Raw genomic sequence first — 20,913 nt, forward strand, 5'->3', positions numbered from 1 at the left:
AGTGGGTGAAGTACTACAAATATGAACACGTCTAGAAAGGGAATCTGCGGCTTAGCATCATGGGAGATGTGGTCCAATGAACAGAAGTATGCTTTTTGGGGACATGCCAAAGAAATTCAGCATAGTTTGCTGGCTCATAAAATCAAAATCAGTACAACAACAACAAACCCAGCAGAACCTTTCAGGGATATTTTGCTAGTTAGCTCTGATACTTTGTGTTGCATTCCTTTAAGTATTTCCAAACACCTTGTTTTGAGGAATACATAAGCATGTACATAAAAACCGGTAATAAAAATACTGAATATAATGAATGAATGAATGAATGAATGAATGAAAAATACAGCTAAAAGAAAAAAATCTTGTAATCCCCAAAATAATATAAATTGTATTTCAAAATATTTTAACCCCCCCCCCCCCTCCCCTTTTTTGTAATCTTTTTTTTAAGTATTGTACTTTAGGACTTTCCCATTTTTTGTTATATTTTAAAATTTTCTTTATAGTTTTTTTTTTAAAATAACAATTTTCATGTACTTATGTATTCCCCCAATGCTTTTTAATTTATATCTGTTAACGAATCACTGCCTGTCCAGGTATATAGTATTCACAGATTAAGCGTTATTGTCGTTAGTTAAAGAATAATGACAGGGATATAAATGTCCAATCCAGCCAATGAGTTATAAATTCAGGCCTCAAGTGGGTAATCCTATAAGCAAAAGTGATCTCCATTGACTTAAAGGACACCCAAATTGCTGTATTTCACCAGAGGTGGGCAAATTTTGTGCTTGGATTTTTAAAATTCAATTCATAAATAAAATCCAGTGAAAATATGCATATAGCTGCTGCTGCATTCATATCACACCAAAAAATGACCCCAAAAATTCAACAATTAAATACATGTTAACTGTTTGTCAGTTGTTAACCAAACTTTATCAATAATCAATTATATTCAAGCATTTTTAACTCATGCATTTAAAAAAAAAAATCCTAACCAGTTTTAAAGGAAAATTGCTCCATTATTAATTTTATCACTTTTGCCCAATCATGTGAATATAAATCAAAAGATAACAAAAGAAGCCCGCTAAAAAGCAGCAGCTTTTGCTCAAACTCTCAATCAAAACAATTTCCTTATCAGTAATCTCTTTAAAGTCAAATTTCCTGCTAACAAAGCAATTGAATACATCAGATTTACATTAAAGTAAATCTTATTCATTTGATGTAATTAACCCTCCTGATAGGTTTGTTTCTTTGCAACATCAGTGTGGAAGGGTCAATACAGTGCTGGCTTAAAGTATTGGCACCCCTGCAATTCTGTCAGATAATGCTCACTTTCTCCAAGAAAATGATTGCAATAACAAATGCTAGTAGCAATATCTTCATTTATTTTGCTTGCAATGAAAAAACACAAAAGAGAAAAAAAAAAAAATCATTTTACACAAAACTCAAAAATGGGCCAGACAAAAGTATTGGCACCCTCCGCCTAATACTTCGTAGCACAACCTATAGACAAAATAACTGAACAACCGCTTCAGTTATCCATCAATGAGTTTCTTACAATGCTCTGCTGGACCACTTTGGAAGTCACCAGTGCTTTCTCTCAAACCATCTTCTAGTGCTTTTTGATGTGTGTTTTGGGTCATTTTCCTGCTGGAAGACCCATGACCTCTGAGGGAGACCCAGTTTTCTCACACTGGGCCCTACATTATGTTGCAAAATTTGATGGTAGTCTTCAGACTTCATAATGCCATGCACACGGTCAAGCCGTCCAGTGCTGGAGGTAGCAAAGCAACCCCAAAACATCAGAGAACCTCCGCCAAGTTTGACTGTGGGGACCGTGTTGTTTTCTTTGAAGGCCTAGTTTTTTCCCCCTGTAAACTTATGTTGATTCATTTTCCCAAAAAGCTCTACTTATGTCTCATCTGACCAGAGAACATTCTTCCAAAACGTTTTTGGCTCAGTCGGGCTTTTTTATGTCTGGGTCAAAAGTGGGGTCTTCCTGGGTATTTTACCAGAGTCCCTTTTCATCCAGACGCCGACGGATAGTACGGGTTGACACTGTTGTACCCTCGGACTGCAAGACAGCTTGAACTTATTTGGATGTTGGTCGAGGTTCTTTATCCACCATCCGCACAATCTTTCATTGAAATCTCTCGTCAATTTTTCTTTTCCGTTCACATCTAGGGAGGTTAGCCACAGTGCCATGTGCTTTACACTTATTGATGACACAGCACATGGTAGACACAGGAACATTCAGGTCTTTGGGGATGGACTTGTAGCCTTGAGATTGCCCATGCTTCCAATTTTGCTTCTGAAGTCCTCAGACAGTTCTTGGGTCTTCTTTCTTTTCTCCATGCTCAATGTGGTATACACAAGGGCACAGGACAGAGGTTGAGTCAACTTTAATCCATTTTAACTGGCTGCAAGTGTGATTTAGCTATTGCCACCACCTGACACAAATTAGAGAAGCATCACATGATTTTTCAAGGGGTGCCAATACCTTTGTCCGGCCCATTTTTGGAGTTTTGTGTAAAATGATGATTTTTTCCCCTGCATTCTCTTTTGTGTTTTTTCATTGCAAGCAAAATAAACAAAGATATTACTGCCAAAGCATTTGTAATTGCAATCATTTTATGGGAGGAATTGAGCATTATCTAACAGAATTGCAGGGGTACCAATACTTTTGGCCAGCACTGTATACATGTTTACCTTTGTAGAAAATTTCTTTTATTAATATTTGGTTCGTATAAATATTTGGAAATTGCAAAAATAATAACCATTGTGTGCTACTGTGCTTAATATTTGAAATGAAGCATATTGAATATTGAAGCAGTGAAACGTAACTCAATGTCAGCCAGCCCAGTGAATGAATAACCTCGAACCTATATTTAATGGAGCATTACAGCTACCGTAGTCATATGACCAGTATTATTGCAGATTACAGTTACTTGTAAGCAGCTGTGAAACTTTTGTCTGACTGCATGACTATTAAACTGCTAAACTGATAAAATGTTAGATTATTCATTCATTCATCTTCTGAGCTGCTTATCCTGACTATGGTGGCCGGGATGCTGGAGCCTATCCCAGATAGCTATTGACAGAAACCTATATAGTTCGACATTCTTGATTTTATTGTTACTAAATATTTTGAACGTTTGTTATTGGTCTCTGTTAATATTAAAGTCTGCCCAAAAAATGCGATTTATACTCTATTTTTTGTCCTTTTTGTGCCTTTTTTAGCTGGTGTGACTTAACAGTCAGAAAAATTCGGTAATATATTATACGTACATTTCTACCCAAGATACACAAAGATTGAACCCCATCAAATGGCGGCAAAAATTAGGTTTTTTTTTTTGTCTTCGACCGAAAGACATTCTGGAGGTTTTCCAACATGTCATAGCGGAGGTTTGAAGCAACACACATACAGAATCACCTCCAAGTTTTGAGATATTTTTTCTCCATCTTTAATGTATTTACAAGCATTTCATGGGCCGTGTAGGGCTTAAGTATTACAAGCATTTTTCTCATGAGCGCTGTCCTCCCTCCTGGCATTTTGTAGGTTCCGCTTCCACTTTGTTCGTCAGCACTTGTCCGTTTCCCATCGCTCAGTGAACGCGACGTATTGGCAAGAGCAGCAAAAGCAGAGGCCTAGGGAGACTTTTTGCATTATTTTGACCACAAACTTGGCTTCCCTTTCATCCTCCAATGATTTTGTGCTACCCTGTTTTAAACCAAACAGTGTAGAATCCTGGGAAGCCATTCTATTCCTTTGTCAAAATGATTATTTTGTTATTATTATTAATTATATTGTTATTTCTGTCTTCAGATTCTTGAGTCCATATTTGCAGTCCTTAAAAAAATAATAAATTAAAGTGTCCAGAACCTATGCTTCTTTTTTAAGTCTCTTCTTAAAAAGTAACAAAAAAGTTAAAATTTAAAACAAAAATATTTTCTATGTATAATACAAGTATTTAGTGCTTCGCCGTCGGAATCCAAACTGAAAATGGCGGCATGTTTTTGAACCGTACCGCAGAAAAAGGAATTCCAGCGAACGTGAACAGGTCGTTCGTGTCCGAGGTTTTGTTGAGCTTGGGTGTCAATTGTCCTCGGACTCCTCTTCGGCTTCCCGTAGCCACGTGAAGAAGGCAGTCACCGACTTGAGGGCCACGCCTTTGCCGTTCTGCTCCGCTGGGTCTTTGCTGATCTCCCACTTGTTGAACGCGTCCTCCGAGATAACGTCCTCGTCATAGAGGCAGTCGAAAAACATCCGCAGGAGGTCTGGCAGAAAAGGAAGAGAGAATTGTCAAATTCATTCTCCTTTCAATAGTGAATAGGGATTTTTTTGTGTCAATCGGAAACCACGAGTCTGAACGAACTAAAATCCCATGTGGGGTTCCTCAAGAGTCCATTATTGGTCTGCTTATATTTAACATTCATATACTTCTGCTCGCTCAGACTATGGTACATTACAACATCTCCTATCATAGTTATTTAGATGACACACAACACTACATTTTCGTGTCCTCAAATGACTTTGGTGCATTAGGCTCATTGAATAGATGTATTTATCAAATCAATGAAGAAATGTGGAAGAATATTTCCAGTGTCACTGACAGCAACAATTAAGCCAGAAATGTTGGCGTAATTACTAAGAACTGAACTTCCGACAGCCATCTGCCTACTACCACCTAAAAATATAGCAAAACTTAAGGGGTTTCTGTCCAAACAAAACATGGAAAAATTTAGTAGATTGGATGACTGCAATGGCTTATCTACTCGGGATGTCCCCTGATACGTGATCAGAAATGAGGCCGATCTCGCCATATTTTCAGAGGATTGAATCGGGTGAAAAGGATCGGGTTTTAACTATATTTAAAAACATATATAGGGCGAAAAACACAGACAAGACTGAAAAAGCAGTTTCTGCTCTTCCCCTTTAAAATAAACTGCAGTATTTTAAGCCAAAAGAACTGTTGTGTTTGATGGAACAATATGTCTATATGGCGCAATAGCAGATTCATGGCTCATTAAGCCCCCGAACTATTTTCAATCTGTCCGTTTTACCCTGGAAACCCTCGTTTACAGATGTTGCGCAACCGCTTTTGTTTCAACCCAGCCATAAACAGAAGGTAATTAATGATATTTATTATTCAAAATGTCTGTCATTTTTAGCTTAGAATCAATAATTGATGTCTAATATTTCGTTTTAAAAAAAAAGACTTTAAAAAATTATTCACTCGCATATTTTAAACTTTTAAACAAATTACGTCACAATGAAAAAAATGGTGTCTGCAAAAAAGTCACAGATATCTACCTTATAACTGTTGCTTAATTGTATTTTTTTTTTTGTTAGTCGCATTTTTCCCGATATGTTAGATGATAAATAAAAATAATTGATCCAAACAAAGAAAAAATGAAAAAAAAGTTTAAAAGGGTAAATATATGAAAAAACATCTCGACCGATCCTTGATGTCTGCGTTTTCTGCATCGCGACCCTTGTTATATTATCATGTTTAACCCATAAAATCCCCCCCAAAATCCGGCTATGGCCATTCACATCTGCGTTTTGACTCTCGATGACATGCTACATGGAGTTTTTGGATCAAGACAAGGTAAGTGCGCGTTAATATCTCGTTAAAATCATGCTGTCTTTAATTATGCTCTCGTGTGCTCTCACCTCCAGTTAGTGTTTTGCTGTTTAAAAAAAAATTTTTTTTTAAATGCCCTCCAGTTCAAAATTTTTCTTCCCGCAGAAAATTGAGATTTTAAGCTGTATCACACATGCCTATAGGACAATTATGAAATTTGGCCAAATTGGGGGTCTCAGAGCAGAACTTCAAGTCACCTGAGTGTTATACCGGTATATGTTTTTTAAATTAAGCATTAAAAAAAAAACAAAATAATTAGAACTTTCCAGACAAGTCGACGTTATCGATAACGTAAATACGAGGATGAGCACATCATCCCGTCGACGGTAAGTAAAGGCTTAAAAAAATATATGTGTGGAAAGTTGAGAATGGCGGATGCTCGGGATTCAAGTGGGGAAAGTGGCAAAAAGCCAAAAAAGGGCACCAGAGTGACCAAAGCATGGACTTATTTCTACGAAACAAAGGAGGGTACACTGTCGTGTGCCAAGCTTGCATACCACAGCAGCACGCTGCCATGAATGAACACCTGTAGCGTCGTCACCCAGTTATAATTTTGGAAGACGACAGGAGACAACAAGCTGCCGGATCGAGTGCTCATAACTAATTTTTTTATTGAAGTTGCCTTTATGTGGGTCATACGACAAAGTATTAGGGGCTAATGTAGCTGAATAAGCAGCTACGTACTTTACGTAGCATTTTGCCGCCTCCATTAAAATCAACAATACTGAAAGCATCTTGTGTTTTACAATCGGTTTTGTGAATAAGGAAATCCTTATTATTTCTACATCAAATTATAATCAGTAGATTAATTTATACTAATGCCTCATCATAGCTCGCAGCGAAGGTACATGAATGTAAAGTGCTTAAGTGGCTCACAGGTACAGTGGGGCAAATACGTATTTAGTCAACCACTAATTGTGCAAGTTCTCCCACTTGAAAATATTAGAGAGGCCTGTAATTGTCCACATGGCTAAACCTCAACCATGAAAGACAGAATGTGGGGGAAAAAAAAAACAGAAAAATCACATTGTTTGATTTTTAAAGAATTTATTTGCAAATCATGGTGGAAAATAAGTTTTTGGTCAATACAAGAAGTTCGTCTCAATACTTTGTTATGTACCCTTTTTTGGCAATAACGGAGGCCAAACGTTTTCCGTAATTCTTCACAAGCTTTTCACACACTGTTGCTGGTATTTTGGCTCATTCCTCCATGCAGATCTCTTCTAGAGCAGTGATGTTTTGGGGCTGTCGTTGGGCAACACGGACTTTCAACTCCCTCCACAGATTTTTTTATGGGGTTGAGATCTGGAGACTGGCTAGGCCACTCCAGGACCTTGAAATGCTTCTTACGAAGCCACTCCTTTGTTGCCCTGGCTGTGTGTTTGGGATCATTGTCATGCTGAAAGACCCAGCCACGTCTCATGTTCAATGCCCTTGCTGATGGAAGGAGATTTTCACTCAAAATCTCTCGATACATGGCCCCATTCATTCTTTCCTTTACACAGATCAGTCGTCCTGGTCCCTTTGCAGAAAAACAGCCCCAAAGCATGATGTCTCCACCCCCATGCTTCACAGTAGGCATGGTGTTCTTCGGATGCAATTCAGTATTCTTTCTCCTCCAAACACGAGAACCTGTGTTTCTACCAAAAAGTTCTATTTTGGTTTCATCTGACCATAACACATTCTCCCAGTCCTTTTCTGGATCATCCAAATGCTCTCTAGCGAACCGCAGATGGGCCTGGACGTGCACTGGCTTCAGCAGGGGTACACGTCTGGCAGTGCAGGATTTGAGTCCCTGGTGGCGCACTGTGTTACTGATAGTAGCCTTTGTTACTGTGGTCCCAGCTCTCTGTAGGTCATTCACTAGGTCCCCCCATGTGGTTCTGGGATTTTTGCTCACCGTTCTTGTTATCATTTTGACGCCACAGGGTGAAATCTTGCATGGAGCCCCAGATCGAGGGAGATTATCAGTGGTCTTGTATGTCTTCCATTTTCTAATAATTGCTCCCACGGTTGATTTCTTTACACCAAGCGTTTTACCTATTGCAGATTCAGTCTTGCCGGCCTGGTGCAGGTCTACAATTTTGTCTCAGGTGTCCTTCGACAGCTCTTTGGTCTTGGCCGTAGTGGAGTTTGGAGTGTGACTGACTGAGCTTGTATACAGGTGTCTTTTAAACCGATAATGAGTTAAAACAGGTGCCATTAATACAGGTAATGAGTGGAGCCTCATTAGACTTCGTTATAAGGAGTTAGACCTCTTTGACAGCCAGAAATCTTGCTTGTTTGTAGGTGACCAAATACTTATTTTCCATTCTAATTTGGAAATGAATTCTTTAATTAAAAAAAAATAAATCAAACAATGTGATTTTGTTGTTGTTGTTTTTCTCCACATTCTGTCTCTCATTGTTGAGGTTTACCCATGTTGACAATTACAGGTCTAATCTTTTCAAGTAGGAGAACTTGCACAATTGGTGGTTGACTAAATACTTATTTGCCCAATTGTACATTACCCCTACGTAATAATGCGACTTTTGTTTCTTGTATTAATATTACAATTTAAATCTCGTTCTTTTTTTTTTTAATTATTGCGTTCATTTATTTGGCCCTAATACTCCATCGTAGCGTCGTATCAACGTGCATCATTAAGGTTTTTCACAAACTTCACCTCAGTGTTACGTGACATTTATTTATCTACTCTACTGGTGCTCATCCTAATGCTGAGAACAATACAGACATACCACAAAAAGAGAAAATAAGAATTGTTTTGAGTCCTGTTGGAAAAGTGAAGTCACAGTATTCTGAATCTGTTTACATTCCATTCTTTTGCACTAGTTAATGCCATCAGCATTTGACCTCAATGTTTATTTGTGATTTATTATTGTTATTTATGTGTTTATTTGTACTATAAGAATTAAGTGTTTCAAAATGTATTTGTGAATGAATAATCATCAACAAAAATGTGATTGCAAGAAAAAAAAAAAAAAGTTCATATAAAAATTATTACACTAGTCGACTAATCGTTAAAGACGTCTGCAGACTAATCCGGAGATAAATAATCGTTTGGGACAGCCCTAAAAATAATGCAAAAATACTTTTTGGTTTTTTTTGTGTTGTGTTTGTTTGTTCTTTTGCTTTGTATTTTTGTTTCATTGCATTTCCAAAAGTAACAAAAGGAACAAAAATAGTTTTATACTCTGCAACACTTCTGGAAAAAGCGGCAGAGAAAGTACTGTAAACAGTACAGCACTGTAACATGTTCAACGACGTTTTTTCAAATAAAAATAAACTTTTTTATCCAGTATCGGATCGCAAACCTGTATCGGCAGTTTTCAAAATCAGGTGACTTGGACTCGGGTGCAAAAATATGCGATCAGGACATCCCTAGTCAGGGGTCGCGTTAACCGAATATTTTCCGTCGTTGACCGATTTTTTAAAACGGTGACGGAAAAAACTGAAGCCCATCCGTCATTTTGACCGGTTGCAATTCACATCCCAGACCACAGGGTGGCGAGTGAGCGTATTAATTAGCTATTGTCTCTCTTGATGCATGACGTCGTTGGCCTTACTATGAAACAATGTCAAGGCAACTGAGTGTCCGAAGTTTCTTCAAAAAGCCCCAAAACGACGATGGTGTTGATAAAAGAGGTGAAAAAACAGGGACTGCACAAGCGGACACGCAATTCAAGTCCATGCGCACCAGGAGGAAAGTGTGAGACTACGTTCAGGCCACAGCAGGTGAACTGTTAATTTCATTGTTCCATATGCTACATATGGTAGGCTACCTACCTAATGGGGACCACTGTCAGCTGTTTTTGTCACTGCGGAGAAAAAGTTACATATTCATCTGCTTGATGTGTGATGGCACGGTGTGGATTCTCTGTTTAGCTTGTTCGGACAGAATATTAATTTAAAATGAATGAAAACTAAATACTGTTGAATATGTTGAAGCGGTATGCAATGTTTAGAGTCTTGTTAGCTGTAGGCGCACTATCCTATTCCCCTCACTATCCACTCGCGGGGGCCTGCGCTTGTCAGTGACGATTCTTATTCTCGCTATATGATTATACAACTTTAACATTTGTTAATAATACGCTCTGTGTGTAGTATCATCCATCGCTTTTCCATTTTAAATGGGCACTTATAAGCGAACGCAAGAAGTAACAACGGGATCATTTTTAAACAGGCATTTCACGGGAGAGCATTTCGACTCTTCGGCCAATCATATAGCGAGAGCGAGTGGATAGTGAGGGGACCGCGCGCGGCTCTTAAGTGTCTCTGTCACGTGACTGTCGTAGCCGGTGTAGGCGCTTGAACCTACACCGGTAACGCGCTCGGCCAAATGGACACACAAGTACGGAAGGTGAATTATGCCAAACAAAGGGTCACCACAATGTCATTATCATCATTTAAAAAATTTAAGTGACAGGTAAAAATAGATTATGACTGGATTTTTATGACCCTGTCAGTCAAAATGACAGACAACGAAAAAGTCTAGCGCAACCTCTGTCCCTAGTATTTACAGAACTAAAAAAAAAAAAAAAAAAAAAAAAAAAAAATCAGGAAGGTGACGCTTATCCAGAACTGTGCTACCAGACTCCTTACAAATACATGGATAATGGACCCTATTACACTGGTCATGAAATAGTTACAATGGCTTCCTGTGAGTGTGAGTCAAAGGAGGGACTATAAAATCTTACTGTTGGCCTACTAAACACTTAATGGCATTCGACCAAAATACATGCTTGATCTGTTTGACCTCTACAAAGCATCTACACCGCTGGCCAAAAGTATTGGCACCCCTGCAATTCTGTCAAATAATGCTCAATTTCTCCCAGAAAATGATTGCAATTGCAAATGCTTTGGAAGTAATAGCTTTATTTTATTTTGCTTGCAATGAAAAAACACATAAATAAATTAAAAAAACCTCCAAAAATGGGCAGGACAAGGTTGGTAGCACAAGCTTCAGACAGAATAACTGCAAACAACCGCTTCTGGTATCCATCAATGAGTTTCTTACAATGCTCTGCTGGAATTTTAGGCCATTCTTCTTTGGCCAACTGCTCCAGGTCTCAGATTTGAAAGGCACCTTTTCCAAATTGCCATTTTCAGATCTCGCCACCGGTGTTCTATGTGATTCAGGTCTGGACTCATTGCTGGCCACTTTAGAAGTCTCCAGTGCTTTCTCTCAAACCATTTTCTAGTGCTTTTTTGAAGTGTATTTTTGGTCATTGTCCTGATGGAAGACCCGTGAACTCTGAGGGAGACACAGTTTCTCATACTGGGCACTACATTATGCTGAAAAAAATCGTTGGTAGTCTTCAGCCTTCATAATGCCATGCACACGGTCAAGCAGTCCAGTGCCAGAGGCAGCAAAGCAACCCCCAAAACATCAGGGAACCTCTGTCATGTTTGACTGTGGGGACCGTGTTCTTTTCTTTGAAGGCCTGTTTTTTTTTCCACTGTAAACTCTATTTTGATGCCTTTTTCCAAAAAGCTTTATATTTGTCTCATCTGACCAGAGAAGATTCTTCCACATCGTTTTGGGCTTTCTCAGGTATGTTTTGGCAAACTCCAGCCTGGCTTTTTTATGTCTCTGGGTCAGAAGTGATGTCTTCCTGGGTATCCTACCATAGAGTCCCTTTTCATTCAGACGCTGATGGATAGCACGGGTTGACAATTTTGTACCCTCGGACTGCAGCACAGCTTGAACTTGTTTGGATGTTAGTCGAGGTTCTTTATCCACCATCCGCACAATCTTTCGTTGAAATCTATCGTCAATTTTTCTTTTCTGTCACATCTAAGGAGGTTAGTCACAGTGCAATGGGCTTTACACTTATTGATGACACTGCACACAGTAGACACAGGAACATTCAGGTCTTTGGAGATGGACTTGTAGCCTTGAGATTGCGCATGCTTCCTCACAATTTTGCTGCTCAAGTCCTCAGACAGTTCTTGGGTCTACTTTCTTTTCCCCATGCTCAATGCGGTACACACATGGACACAGGACATAGGTTGAGTCAATTTTAATCCATTTTAACTGGCTGCACGTGTGATTTAGTTATTGCCACCATCTGTTAGGTGCCACAGGTAAGTAACAGTTGCTATTAATTACACAAATTAGAGAAGCATCACATGTTTTTTCAAAGGGTGCCAATACTTTTGTCTTGCCCATTTTTGGAGTTTGTGTAAAATGATAATGATTTAATTTTTTTCCCCCATTCTCTTTTGCGTTTTTCAATTGCAAGCAAAATAAATGAAGATATTACCACCAAGGCATTTGTAATTGCAATCATTTTCTGGGAGAAATTGAGCATTATCTGACAGAATTGCAGAGGTGCCAATACTTTTGGCCAGCAGTGTCCAAGAACAAAAACCAAGCAGGGTGATGTGGCATTACGTTATTATGACTTGAACTTTATTTATTCATTGTTGTTTACTTCATTTGCTGTTTTTGACTGTGTATCATATTGCCTCTGCAAAGCCCTTTGAGAGTATCTTGTTGTGATTTAGGGCTATACAAATAAAATTGAATTGAATTGAATTATGCTCCTCACCTCCTGAACAAATTACCTGAAGGTCTGACATGTGCTCGAACAATCAGCTCCTTTCAATTAGCGCTATAATTTTCAACGGCATATTCATAACTGACCCTCTTTTTCAAATACCAAATTGTATGACTCTTTCTTTTCAGCTATTCAATGGTTTTGTTTCTTTTTCCTGTTTTGTTTTTTTACTACCTTATGTGACTTTTATATATCAATTTATTCACGTTTTGATTTCTATTTGTTAGTTGTGTCTTGCTGATTTTCATTTGATGAAAGGCACTTTGAATACCTCGTGTTAATGTGATTTGAGTTTTGAGCACTGTCCAGAAAGGGGTAAATTGTTTCTATAATTCGACCATCAGAGGGCGACGTTGAGCAATACTGTATTAGTATCGAAATGGTGTTATGGTTATGGTGTTATGGTGGTAGTTTCACATCATTTGGAGGTAACTAGCAATTACTTTTTACAGGGTCAATTTCAAAGGTTTATGGTCTTTACTCTTTACTATGCTTTTTATAGGCTTTTACACAGTAAATTTCTACAAATGAAAGTATACGATTAAAAAGTATGAGGACAAAGCTTCAGTTTGATAAAAACATTTTTAGCAAGTCAGTTACTTGCTAGTTGTTACTTTACCCTTTAGCCCCCCCAAAAAAAATATCAGGGTGAAAGTCATACCACCAATGGTTGAAAGGTTTTGCATTGTCACTATACAGGGCACAGTGAAATTGTTTTCCCAGCATTTTTCAGTTGTGTACATTGTATTCACAGAATTAAAAAAAAAACTTGCCGACATTCGGTTCTAGACTCAGATTGGACTTCAGACTGGATTGATTATAAATTATTGTAAAAAAAAAAAAAAAAAAAAAAAAAATGAAAAGGATGTCAAATCCAACCTAAAACAGCCCTTTAAGCAGGTAAAGTAGAAACCACTTTACAGCAAAAGATGGCAGACGCCTGCCTGTTTTGGTACAAAGTGCAACTAAATTTATGAGGGACCATATTTGAAGCTCTGACTTGTTAATCGTCAGCAATGTTTTTGTTGCAAATTTGTGACTTTGGCACTTTTAAGATTCCTTGCAATAAATTAATTCCTAATCTAAGAAACGTTGATCGGCGAAAGAGTAAAAATGATGAGATCGACCTCTCAAGGTACCGATCCACTTCAAAGTCTTACAATTTTAAAGTTAGTACTGGGAGTAAAAGGTTTTAAAACCAGCGCTTAAATGGCACTTACCCCGACGATAACCGGATTAAAAAGTAAACTAACCAGCACTGACAGAAGCCAAAGTAAAATGCTGGGTGAGCAATTGCAGCATCACAAGTGACTAAGGAGCACTTACTGGGAGGCTGATCGAGGGAGACTATCAGCGTCTGTAGTGCATAAAGTGCTTGTAGCTGTCGCTCAGTGTCTGAGTTAAGGTACTTGAGTAATACGGGAAGCCTCCTTTTGATGATGGCCGTGTCTACCCGACAATTGCTGCCGATGTCTGTGAAGGAAGCCAGGAAAAAAAGAGAGGAAGTGAGCCATAAGTGGCAAAAGATGGAAAGATAGAAAGCAGGGCTTACCTTTCACTGCTGCTTTGCACACCGCCGTCATCAACGCCCTTAAGAAAGGTGAAGAGCTCATTTGAGGTTCGTCCAGGTTTGCCTGAGTTGCAGATGCACAAAGCAAAATTAACCCCATGATGCCTAAATATATATATAACTCTTTCAGTGCCATTGACGATGTTAGACTAATTCTGAGGCTCCTGATCATCCCTCTGCTGTGGATTGAAATTAGTTTGTCACTGGTAGATATCTAATCCATTTGAAGTGGGAGGGTTGCAGCGAATGAATGTTCTTACTGTGAATGGCAGTCAATCAGTTAAGATTTTTGTGTTCTTCATCTGAGTTATGTCTGTATTCAATCGCACAGTCGACATGAAAGCTTACTCAGAGTGTGCCACTTGTAAACACCACTACTGTATACAGCCAAATGGTTAACAAATATACATCAAAGCATTGGAGGAATACATATGTACTAGGACTTTGTCAATATATCGAAAAGTTGATTTATCGTGATACTTTGTAGCCCAAAAGGTTATTGATATGCTCTCACCAAGAATCAATTTTTATTAAGAAGGTGTCACTGTTTAAACCAAAAATCAACAGGAGGTGATCCGTAAATGTCCCAAAATTAACAGGAAGTCACCCGTAAATGCCGCAAAAGGAAAAGGAAGTGACCAAAAATCAACAGGAAATGACGTGAAATGTCCTAAAATTAACTCATTGCCTGGCATTGGCAGCCACTCACGGCCATAGACCTCCAATCCATTTGAAATCGGAGGAATAGCAGAGAATGAATGAATGTTCATTCGCTGGCATCCTCCCAATTACTTCAACCAGCTCCTCCAGCAGGATCCCAAAGCATTCCCAGGCCAGCTGAGCGACATAGTCTCTCCAGCGTGTCCTGGGCCGTCCCCGGGGCCTCCTGCCGGTGGAACATGCCCGGAACACCTTTCCAGGGAGGCGTCCAGGAGGCATCCGAACCAGTTGCCCTAGCCACCTCAACTGGCTCCTCTCATCGCGGAGGAGTAGCGGCTTGACACAGAGTCCCTCCCAAATGACCGAGCTTGTCACCCTATCTCTAAGGGAGAGCCCGGACACCCTGCAGAGGAAACTCATTTTGGCCAGCTTGTATCCGGGATCTTGTTCTTCCGGTCCCGACCCACAGCTCGTGACCATAGGTGAGGGTAGGAATGTAGATCGACTGGTAAATCGAGAGTTTCGCCTTTCAGCTCAGCTCCTTCTGCACCACTACGGACCGGTGTAGAGTCCATATCACTGCAGGCACTGCACCAATCCGCCTGTCGATCTTCCGCTCCCTCCTACCCTCACTTGTGAACAAGACCCCAAGATACCTGAACTCCTCCACTTGGGGCAGTATCTCATCCTTGACCCGGAGAGGGCATGCCACCCTTTTCTGACTGAGGACCATGGTCTTGGATTTGGAGGTGCTGATCTTCATCCCAACTGCTTCACTCAGTTGCAAACCGTTCCAGTGAGAGTTGGAGGTCACGGCTTGATGAAGCCAACAGCACCACATCATCTGCATAAAGCAGAGATGTAATGCTGAGGCCACCAACCGGAACCCATCAATGCGTATCAATAATTGCTGTATCACCATATCGTGAGACCATCGTTATCGTGAGCCTTGTAATTAAATTGTATTGTATTGTGAGGTACCCAGAGGTTCTCACTCCAAATAAGTATCTAAAAATAGTATTGATAAAAAAATACCTGTACTAGACATTGGAAATTATATTAAGGAAAAAAAAAACACACATAAAAATGAGAAAATGGTATGTTAAATAAAAAGATTTTTTAAAATAAAAAAATATAGGAAATTATAAATATATACATATATACATACCATATATTTATAAGTTTTAAAAATGAAAAAGGTGGAATTTATTTATTAGCTCCCTTTTTTTATTTCTTTGGATTTTTAATTTTCGATATTCTCTTTTAATCTTTTGAATTTTTATCATTCTTTATTTTCAATTAGTCAAATATTTTTCTACTATTTTTTTAATCTTTTGATTTTTTTTTTTTTTTTTTTTTAAATGAGCATTTTCTAAATTTTAGTTGTATTATTCATTGTAATTATATATATGGCGGAAAACAAAAGCAGTTTCTGCTCTTGCACCCTTCGTTTTTTTGTTTGTTCATTTAAACAAACTGTTGTGTTTTAAGCCAAAAGAACTGTTGTGTTTGATAGATCAATATGTCTATATGCTGCCATAGCAGTTTCATGGCACATTAAGCCCCCGAATTATTTTTAATTTTTCCGTTTTACCCTGGAGACTGGTTTTGTTTCAACGTTTTAAACAAATTACGTCGCAATGAAAAAAATATTGTCTGTAAATAGATCACCTAGATCATATCTACCTCAAAATGATCTCTTAAGTGTATATTTTTTATTACTGTTACATTTTCCCCGATATTTTAGATAAATAATCAATCCAAAGAAAGAAAAATTGAAGAAAAAAAAAACGTTTAAAAAAAAAATATTTGAAAAAGAAAATCTCGACCATTCTTTGATGTCTGCGATTTCTGCATTGCGACCCTTGTTATATTACCGTGTTTCACCAATAAAATCCCCAAAAAGTCTGGCTGTGGCCATTCACAGCTGTGTCTTGACACTCAGTGAGACATCTTACACAGAGTTTTTGTATTGAAACAAGGTAAGTACGCGATAATATCTCATTAAAATCATTGTGTCTTTAATTATGCTCTCTCATGCACTCACCTCGAGTTGGGGTTTAGGGGTTTAAAACTTTTTTTTTTTTTTTTTTAATTATAAAAATGCCCTCCTGTTCAAAATTTTTCTTCCCCCAGAAAATGTAAGCTTTCCAATGATGTAACACACATGCATTAAGGGTAACTTTGAAATTTGGCCATATTGGGCGTCTCAGAGCAAATTTGAAGTCACTCCATTGTTTTCCGCCATATATATATATATATATATATATATCGCTTTCAATGGCAACCAATGAGTTATACAGAAAATATCAGTCTGTAATTACTATGAATCAATGATTTCCAACTATTTAGCTATGGCAAAACAATTAAATGCATTCTTTAAGTGGTTTACCTTCTTTATGTGTGTCGAGTAGGGGTGCACAATTAATCAGCCAACAAATAAACTGACAACAATTTTGACAGTTGATTAATCATTTAAAGATATTGTGCACTTAAAATTAGAAAACCTTTTCATCTAGTGGTCTGGAATTTAAAGCCACCAAAACAAAAAGTGAGCACCCCACCATACCTCCACCCAGTCAAAGATCTGCTCATCACTGGCCATGTCCTCCAACAGGAGCCTCTCCAGTTGCTGGCTTAGCTCCTCGGGTGAAAGCGTCTTTTTGGACCGAGCTGCTCCGGAGGTGGCGTCCGACATGGTGAACTCCAACTTCTGGGTGCGAGAGGTTGTTTTCAGAATAACGAAGGTTGATGGTGACTACGTGAAGTCCGCCAAGGCGGACAGGAGCACCTGTTTTGAGATAAAGGCGTGGACGTCCTCTCCCTCTGGCAGGAAGTCAGGCCAACTGAGGTTTGATTCCCTCCACAGAGATCCCACAGCTCTATGGCTCTGAGGAGATAGGTTGTGTGCATAAATCATCAATGAAAACAAAACGGAAAATAGCAGAGGATAAAAAATTGGATTCATTGAAAAGCAAATACGAAACCAAGGTTAAGCAAAATCAAAACTCTAATCTTTCATTTCTGCAAATAGACATTGTGACTCAATGCGTAAAATCACTGAAAGACCAAAAAAAAAAAAAAAAAGCAAGCTCAATTTTCACATTCGGAATAAATTTGGTATTTACTCCAACTATCTCACTTCACACATCAACAATTGGCATCTGTTAATCAATGAAACAATGTAAAAGCATCAGATACACAAATGCATGAATACTGACTGACATGTTCCAGAGTGCACATCGTCAAGTGGGATTGTTTATGGGCATATTGACCACCTTCACCGTTAGTTAAAAGTTTTGAGACGCTGTCTCTTCCGAATGGTCTTTTGACCATGAGTGTATAATAAATCCAAGTACAATACAATGCTCAGAAAAATGAAGCAACTGTTCTTTAATTTCCAAGTACCGCATTTTTTGGACTATAAGTTGCTACTTTTTTCTTTCCATTTGTACCTTGCGGATTTTAGAATGAAGCGGCTTATTTATAAATTTTGACAAACAAGCTTCATATTTTCTTGTTCAAAAGCAGATCGGAACAGTGAACAACAAAACTGCTATACTAAAGGCCTAGCGTGAGCTGTTAGCCCTGGGCCTGAGTATATCAGAAGCTATTGGTAGGGATTTTTAAGACAACTTAGTCCACTTCAAGCTTAGAATGCAAGGTTAAGTGGATTGTATTTTGCCTTCTGGTATAGTGCCCGGGTTACGACATACCCGACTCACGTGATTTCGACTTTAGGGCCCTGGCTCTCGTCTGCCATTTTGTCTCCAGTCGTTTACTTTCTCAGTCGTGTAATAGTGTCTCGTCCCCCATTTTCCGCCTATTTTTTTACATTATTATATTAATATGACGTATAATACATTTTTTGGATAGTTATTTTGATATTTAGGAGTACTTAAAGGGTTAATTCCGACTTGCGCGGAAATTAATTCCGACTTGCGCGGAAATCTGGGTTATGTCGCCAGCTTAGGAACGGAACTCCAGTATACCACCTGTTTAGTGACTTGATTTTTATAGTTACGTTTTTTTTGTTTTTTTAAAAAAATTTATTAAAAGGTTTGATCAAACCAGTTAGACTTATGATCTCTAGTGTCCTGGCCGCTGCATATGAATGAGAACATTGCTTAGCGTGTTTATGTTTGCTTGTTTGTTATTATTGTTTTTATTCTTTTGTTAAGATATTTTTGATCAATCGGATATTTCTGTGTAAAATCTCTCGACGTAAATATCCCATATTAAGACACGGACACCTGCAGCTTATAGTCAGGAGTGGCATATATGTGGATATTTTCTTAAATTTGGGTGATGCTTTATAGTCCGTAAATTATGTTTTTTTTTTTTTTTAATTAACTGGCAGTTTTTATACAATGCCGTAAAACATTGTATATTACCATTCAGTTAAACAGGACACAGCTGATCACTGAGATCAATCGAAAAAATGTTTCTGAGCTTCCATCTTGATCTTAAAATTGCCCATCCCTTGTACACATGTGACTAAACTCAATATTGCTCATAGGTGTGAGCCTTAAACTTAAAAATCTGTTGCTGGCAAGCTTCCCGAAATTTAGAACGAAAGTTACGAAAGTCACAACGGTTCTATGAAGATTAACCATCACAAAAAAAGTCTCTTACCATTTGTTTGCATAGTATGTGCAGTATTTCAGATATTAGGATTCCTGCTCTTCCCACAGCGAGAAGAGGTTTGCTTAATTCACTGTGGGCACACATACAGCACGGTTAAAACCAAATACAGCACGTTAAGTATCGTCATTAAACTAGCAAGGTGGTACTCTGTACCTGAAGAGCTCTCTCATAGAGAAGCCTCCGTCCTTCAACACGGGGGTTAGCAGCTGGGCCAGGTACAGCCAGATATGAGGAATGTCGATGGCCATGTCGTCCGCCTGTTCCAGGATGTCGGCGAACCTTAACACAGTAAGTGCAGTGCAGATACAACTAACTATGTGCATGGTAGGTGTGACTAATTTACTGTAGATGGACTAACCCTTTGTAAAACTGGTCTTTTGGCAGGACTCCCTGCTGGACCAGCTGGAAGAAGAGCAGCCCCATGTGTTCCCTCGTAATCTGACTGCGCTCCAGCGTGGACTCCACTCCGACGCGCACAAAGGTTTGCAGCAGAGAGGACGAAACCAGTTCGTTCACACATTGAACAGCCTCCTGTATGGACGAGGGTTATACGAGCGATCTGGTCAGTGGACTTTTTAACGCTTTCATGCACTAATTATGATTTGTTTTTTTCCTTGAATGTGTTTATTACATTCAAATTGGACACATGTATCAAAAGTGTGGGCAAGGGGACAATTGCAGGATGCGGGGCAATATTCTGCCGGCCCTATTTGACATCCATTTGTAGTATTAGAGTGGCCCGCGTGCATTTTGCGACAGTCAATAAAAAAATACATAAATGATTTAATAATTCAATTAATTGAGGGATCTATGTTGTGGAAAAAATAGTTTAAAAATGACACAAATTAAAAAAAAAAAAAGTGATAAGAGTGATAATTTTTTTTAATAATAATTTTAAAAAACTTTGAAAAAAGAATTTGGAAAAATGGAATAAAGTGGAAATAACGAACAAAAAAGATAAATTTAAATAACTGTGGTTCGTGTGTATTTTGCTCCAGGAATTGTATTCATTTTTTTGTTTTGTTTTGAGACTTTGCTTAACTCTTTGACTGCCATTGAGGGCATCTGGGAAGATCGTTTCCAGCTCCTCCCAGTTAAAAGGGATTGGACGTTTATTGCCATCAATATGCGCTTTCAATATCAAATTCCCTCTATCAACCAACAACCACAACACACACGCTGTGACCTGAGCAGGCGGTGAATGAGTTAAGCTAGTGCTAACTTTTGAATAGGTGTCCACCAAAGTGAACCACTGTCCCTGAAAGGGTTTTAAAGAATACGTTTAAAGGTTTAGTGAATCTTAGCACCTTATAATCATTAATGTGGAGGAACTCATCAATGATGGCCTTGGACTTCCTCTCCATGTCCTCCTCAGACAGGACCAGCCTCTCTGGCGTTGGTGCCACTGGCTCAGGTTTAACTGTCAAGGATTTGAAACACCAGAGTTAGTCTGCACTAGCGCGGTGTTAGTCAACAATTTCTAATCTGATGAGACTCCCTTACCGGGTTCTCTAGTCCTACTACGCTCTGGTTCCACCTCTGACTTGTCCTCCGTAACGCTCAATCTGCGGGGCTCAGCCGCTTCAGTTTCCCGCTCCCTCCGCGTCTCCTCCGGGGGTTGGCTGTCTCGCAGCTCCTTTGAACTGTCGCTCCTGTTAAACGACGTGGGCCTCAGCGACGAGGACAACGATGGCACCGTATGGACCTGTGGCTTCTCGCTACGCTCTCGCACTGTGCTGCTACGAGAGCTGAGTAAAGAGCAGAAAACATGGTAAACTTGAAGACAACCAGTTGAACTTGAGAAAGATTTACTCTAGGTTTGCCCGAGTTT

The 20,913-nt window shown here is 38.9% G+C and overlaps 1 protein-coding gene across 17 annotated transcripts in view; it reads right to left on the reverse strand.

Annotated features, from left to right (window-relative positions):
• Nucleotides 1–3,430: 3,430 nt before the first annotated feature.
• eif4g3a (eukaryotic translation initiation factor 4 gamma, 3a) overlaps nt 3,431–20,913 on the reverse strand; it is a 100,067-nt gene continuing 82,584 nt past the window's right edge. For all 17 annotated transcript variants that reach the window (XM_057846481.1, XM_057846480.1, XM_057846479.1 and 14 more), the window contains 10 exons: nt 20,586–20,830; nt 20,390–20,502; nt 19,441–19,613; nt 19,236–19,361; nt 19,071–19,152; nt 17,227–17,325; nt 17,005–17,148; nt 13,758–13,839; nt 13,532–13,678; nt 3,431–4,272 (listed from right to left, as the gene is read on the reverse strand). In XM_057846481.1, coding sequence (XP_057702464.1) covers nt 4,091–4,272; nt 13,532–13,678; nt 13,758–13,839; nt 17,005–17,148; nt 17,227–17,325; nt 19,071–19,152; nt 19,236–19,361; nt 19,441–19,613; nt 20,390–20,502; nt 20,586–20,830 — 1,393 coding nt within the window. In that variant the 3' untranslated portion in view covers nt 3,431–4,090. The remainder of the gene's footprint in view (nt 4,273–13,531; nt 13,679–13,757; nt 13,840–17,004; nt 17,149–17,226; nt 17,326–19,070; nt 19,153–19,235; nt 19,362–19,440; nt 19,614–20,389; nt 20,503–20,585; nt 20,831–20,913) is intronic.

Source organism: Corythoichthys intestinalis, chromosome 9 (genome assembly GCF_030265065.1).
Source record: "Corythoichthys intestinalis isolate RoL2023-P3 chromosome 9, ASM3026506v1, whole genome shotgun sequence".
In the NCBI taxonomy this organism is placed as follows: domain Eukaryota; kingdom Metazoa; phylum Chordata; class Actinopteri; order Syngnathiformes; family Syngnathidae; genus Corythoichthys; species Corythoichthys intestinalis.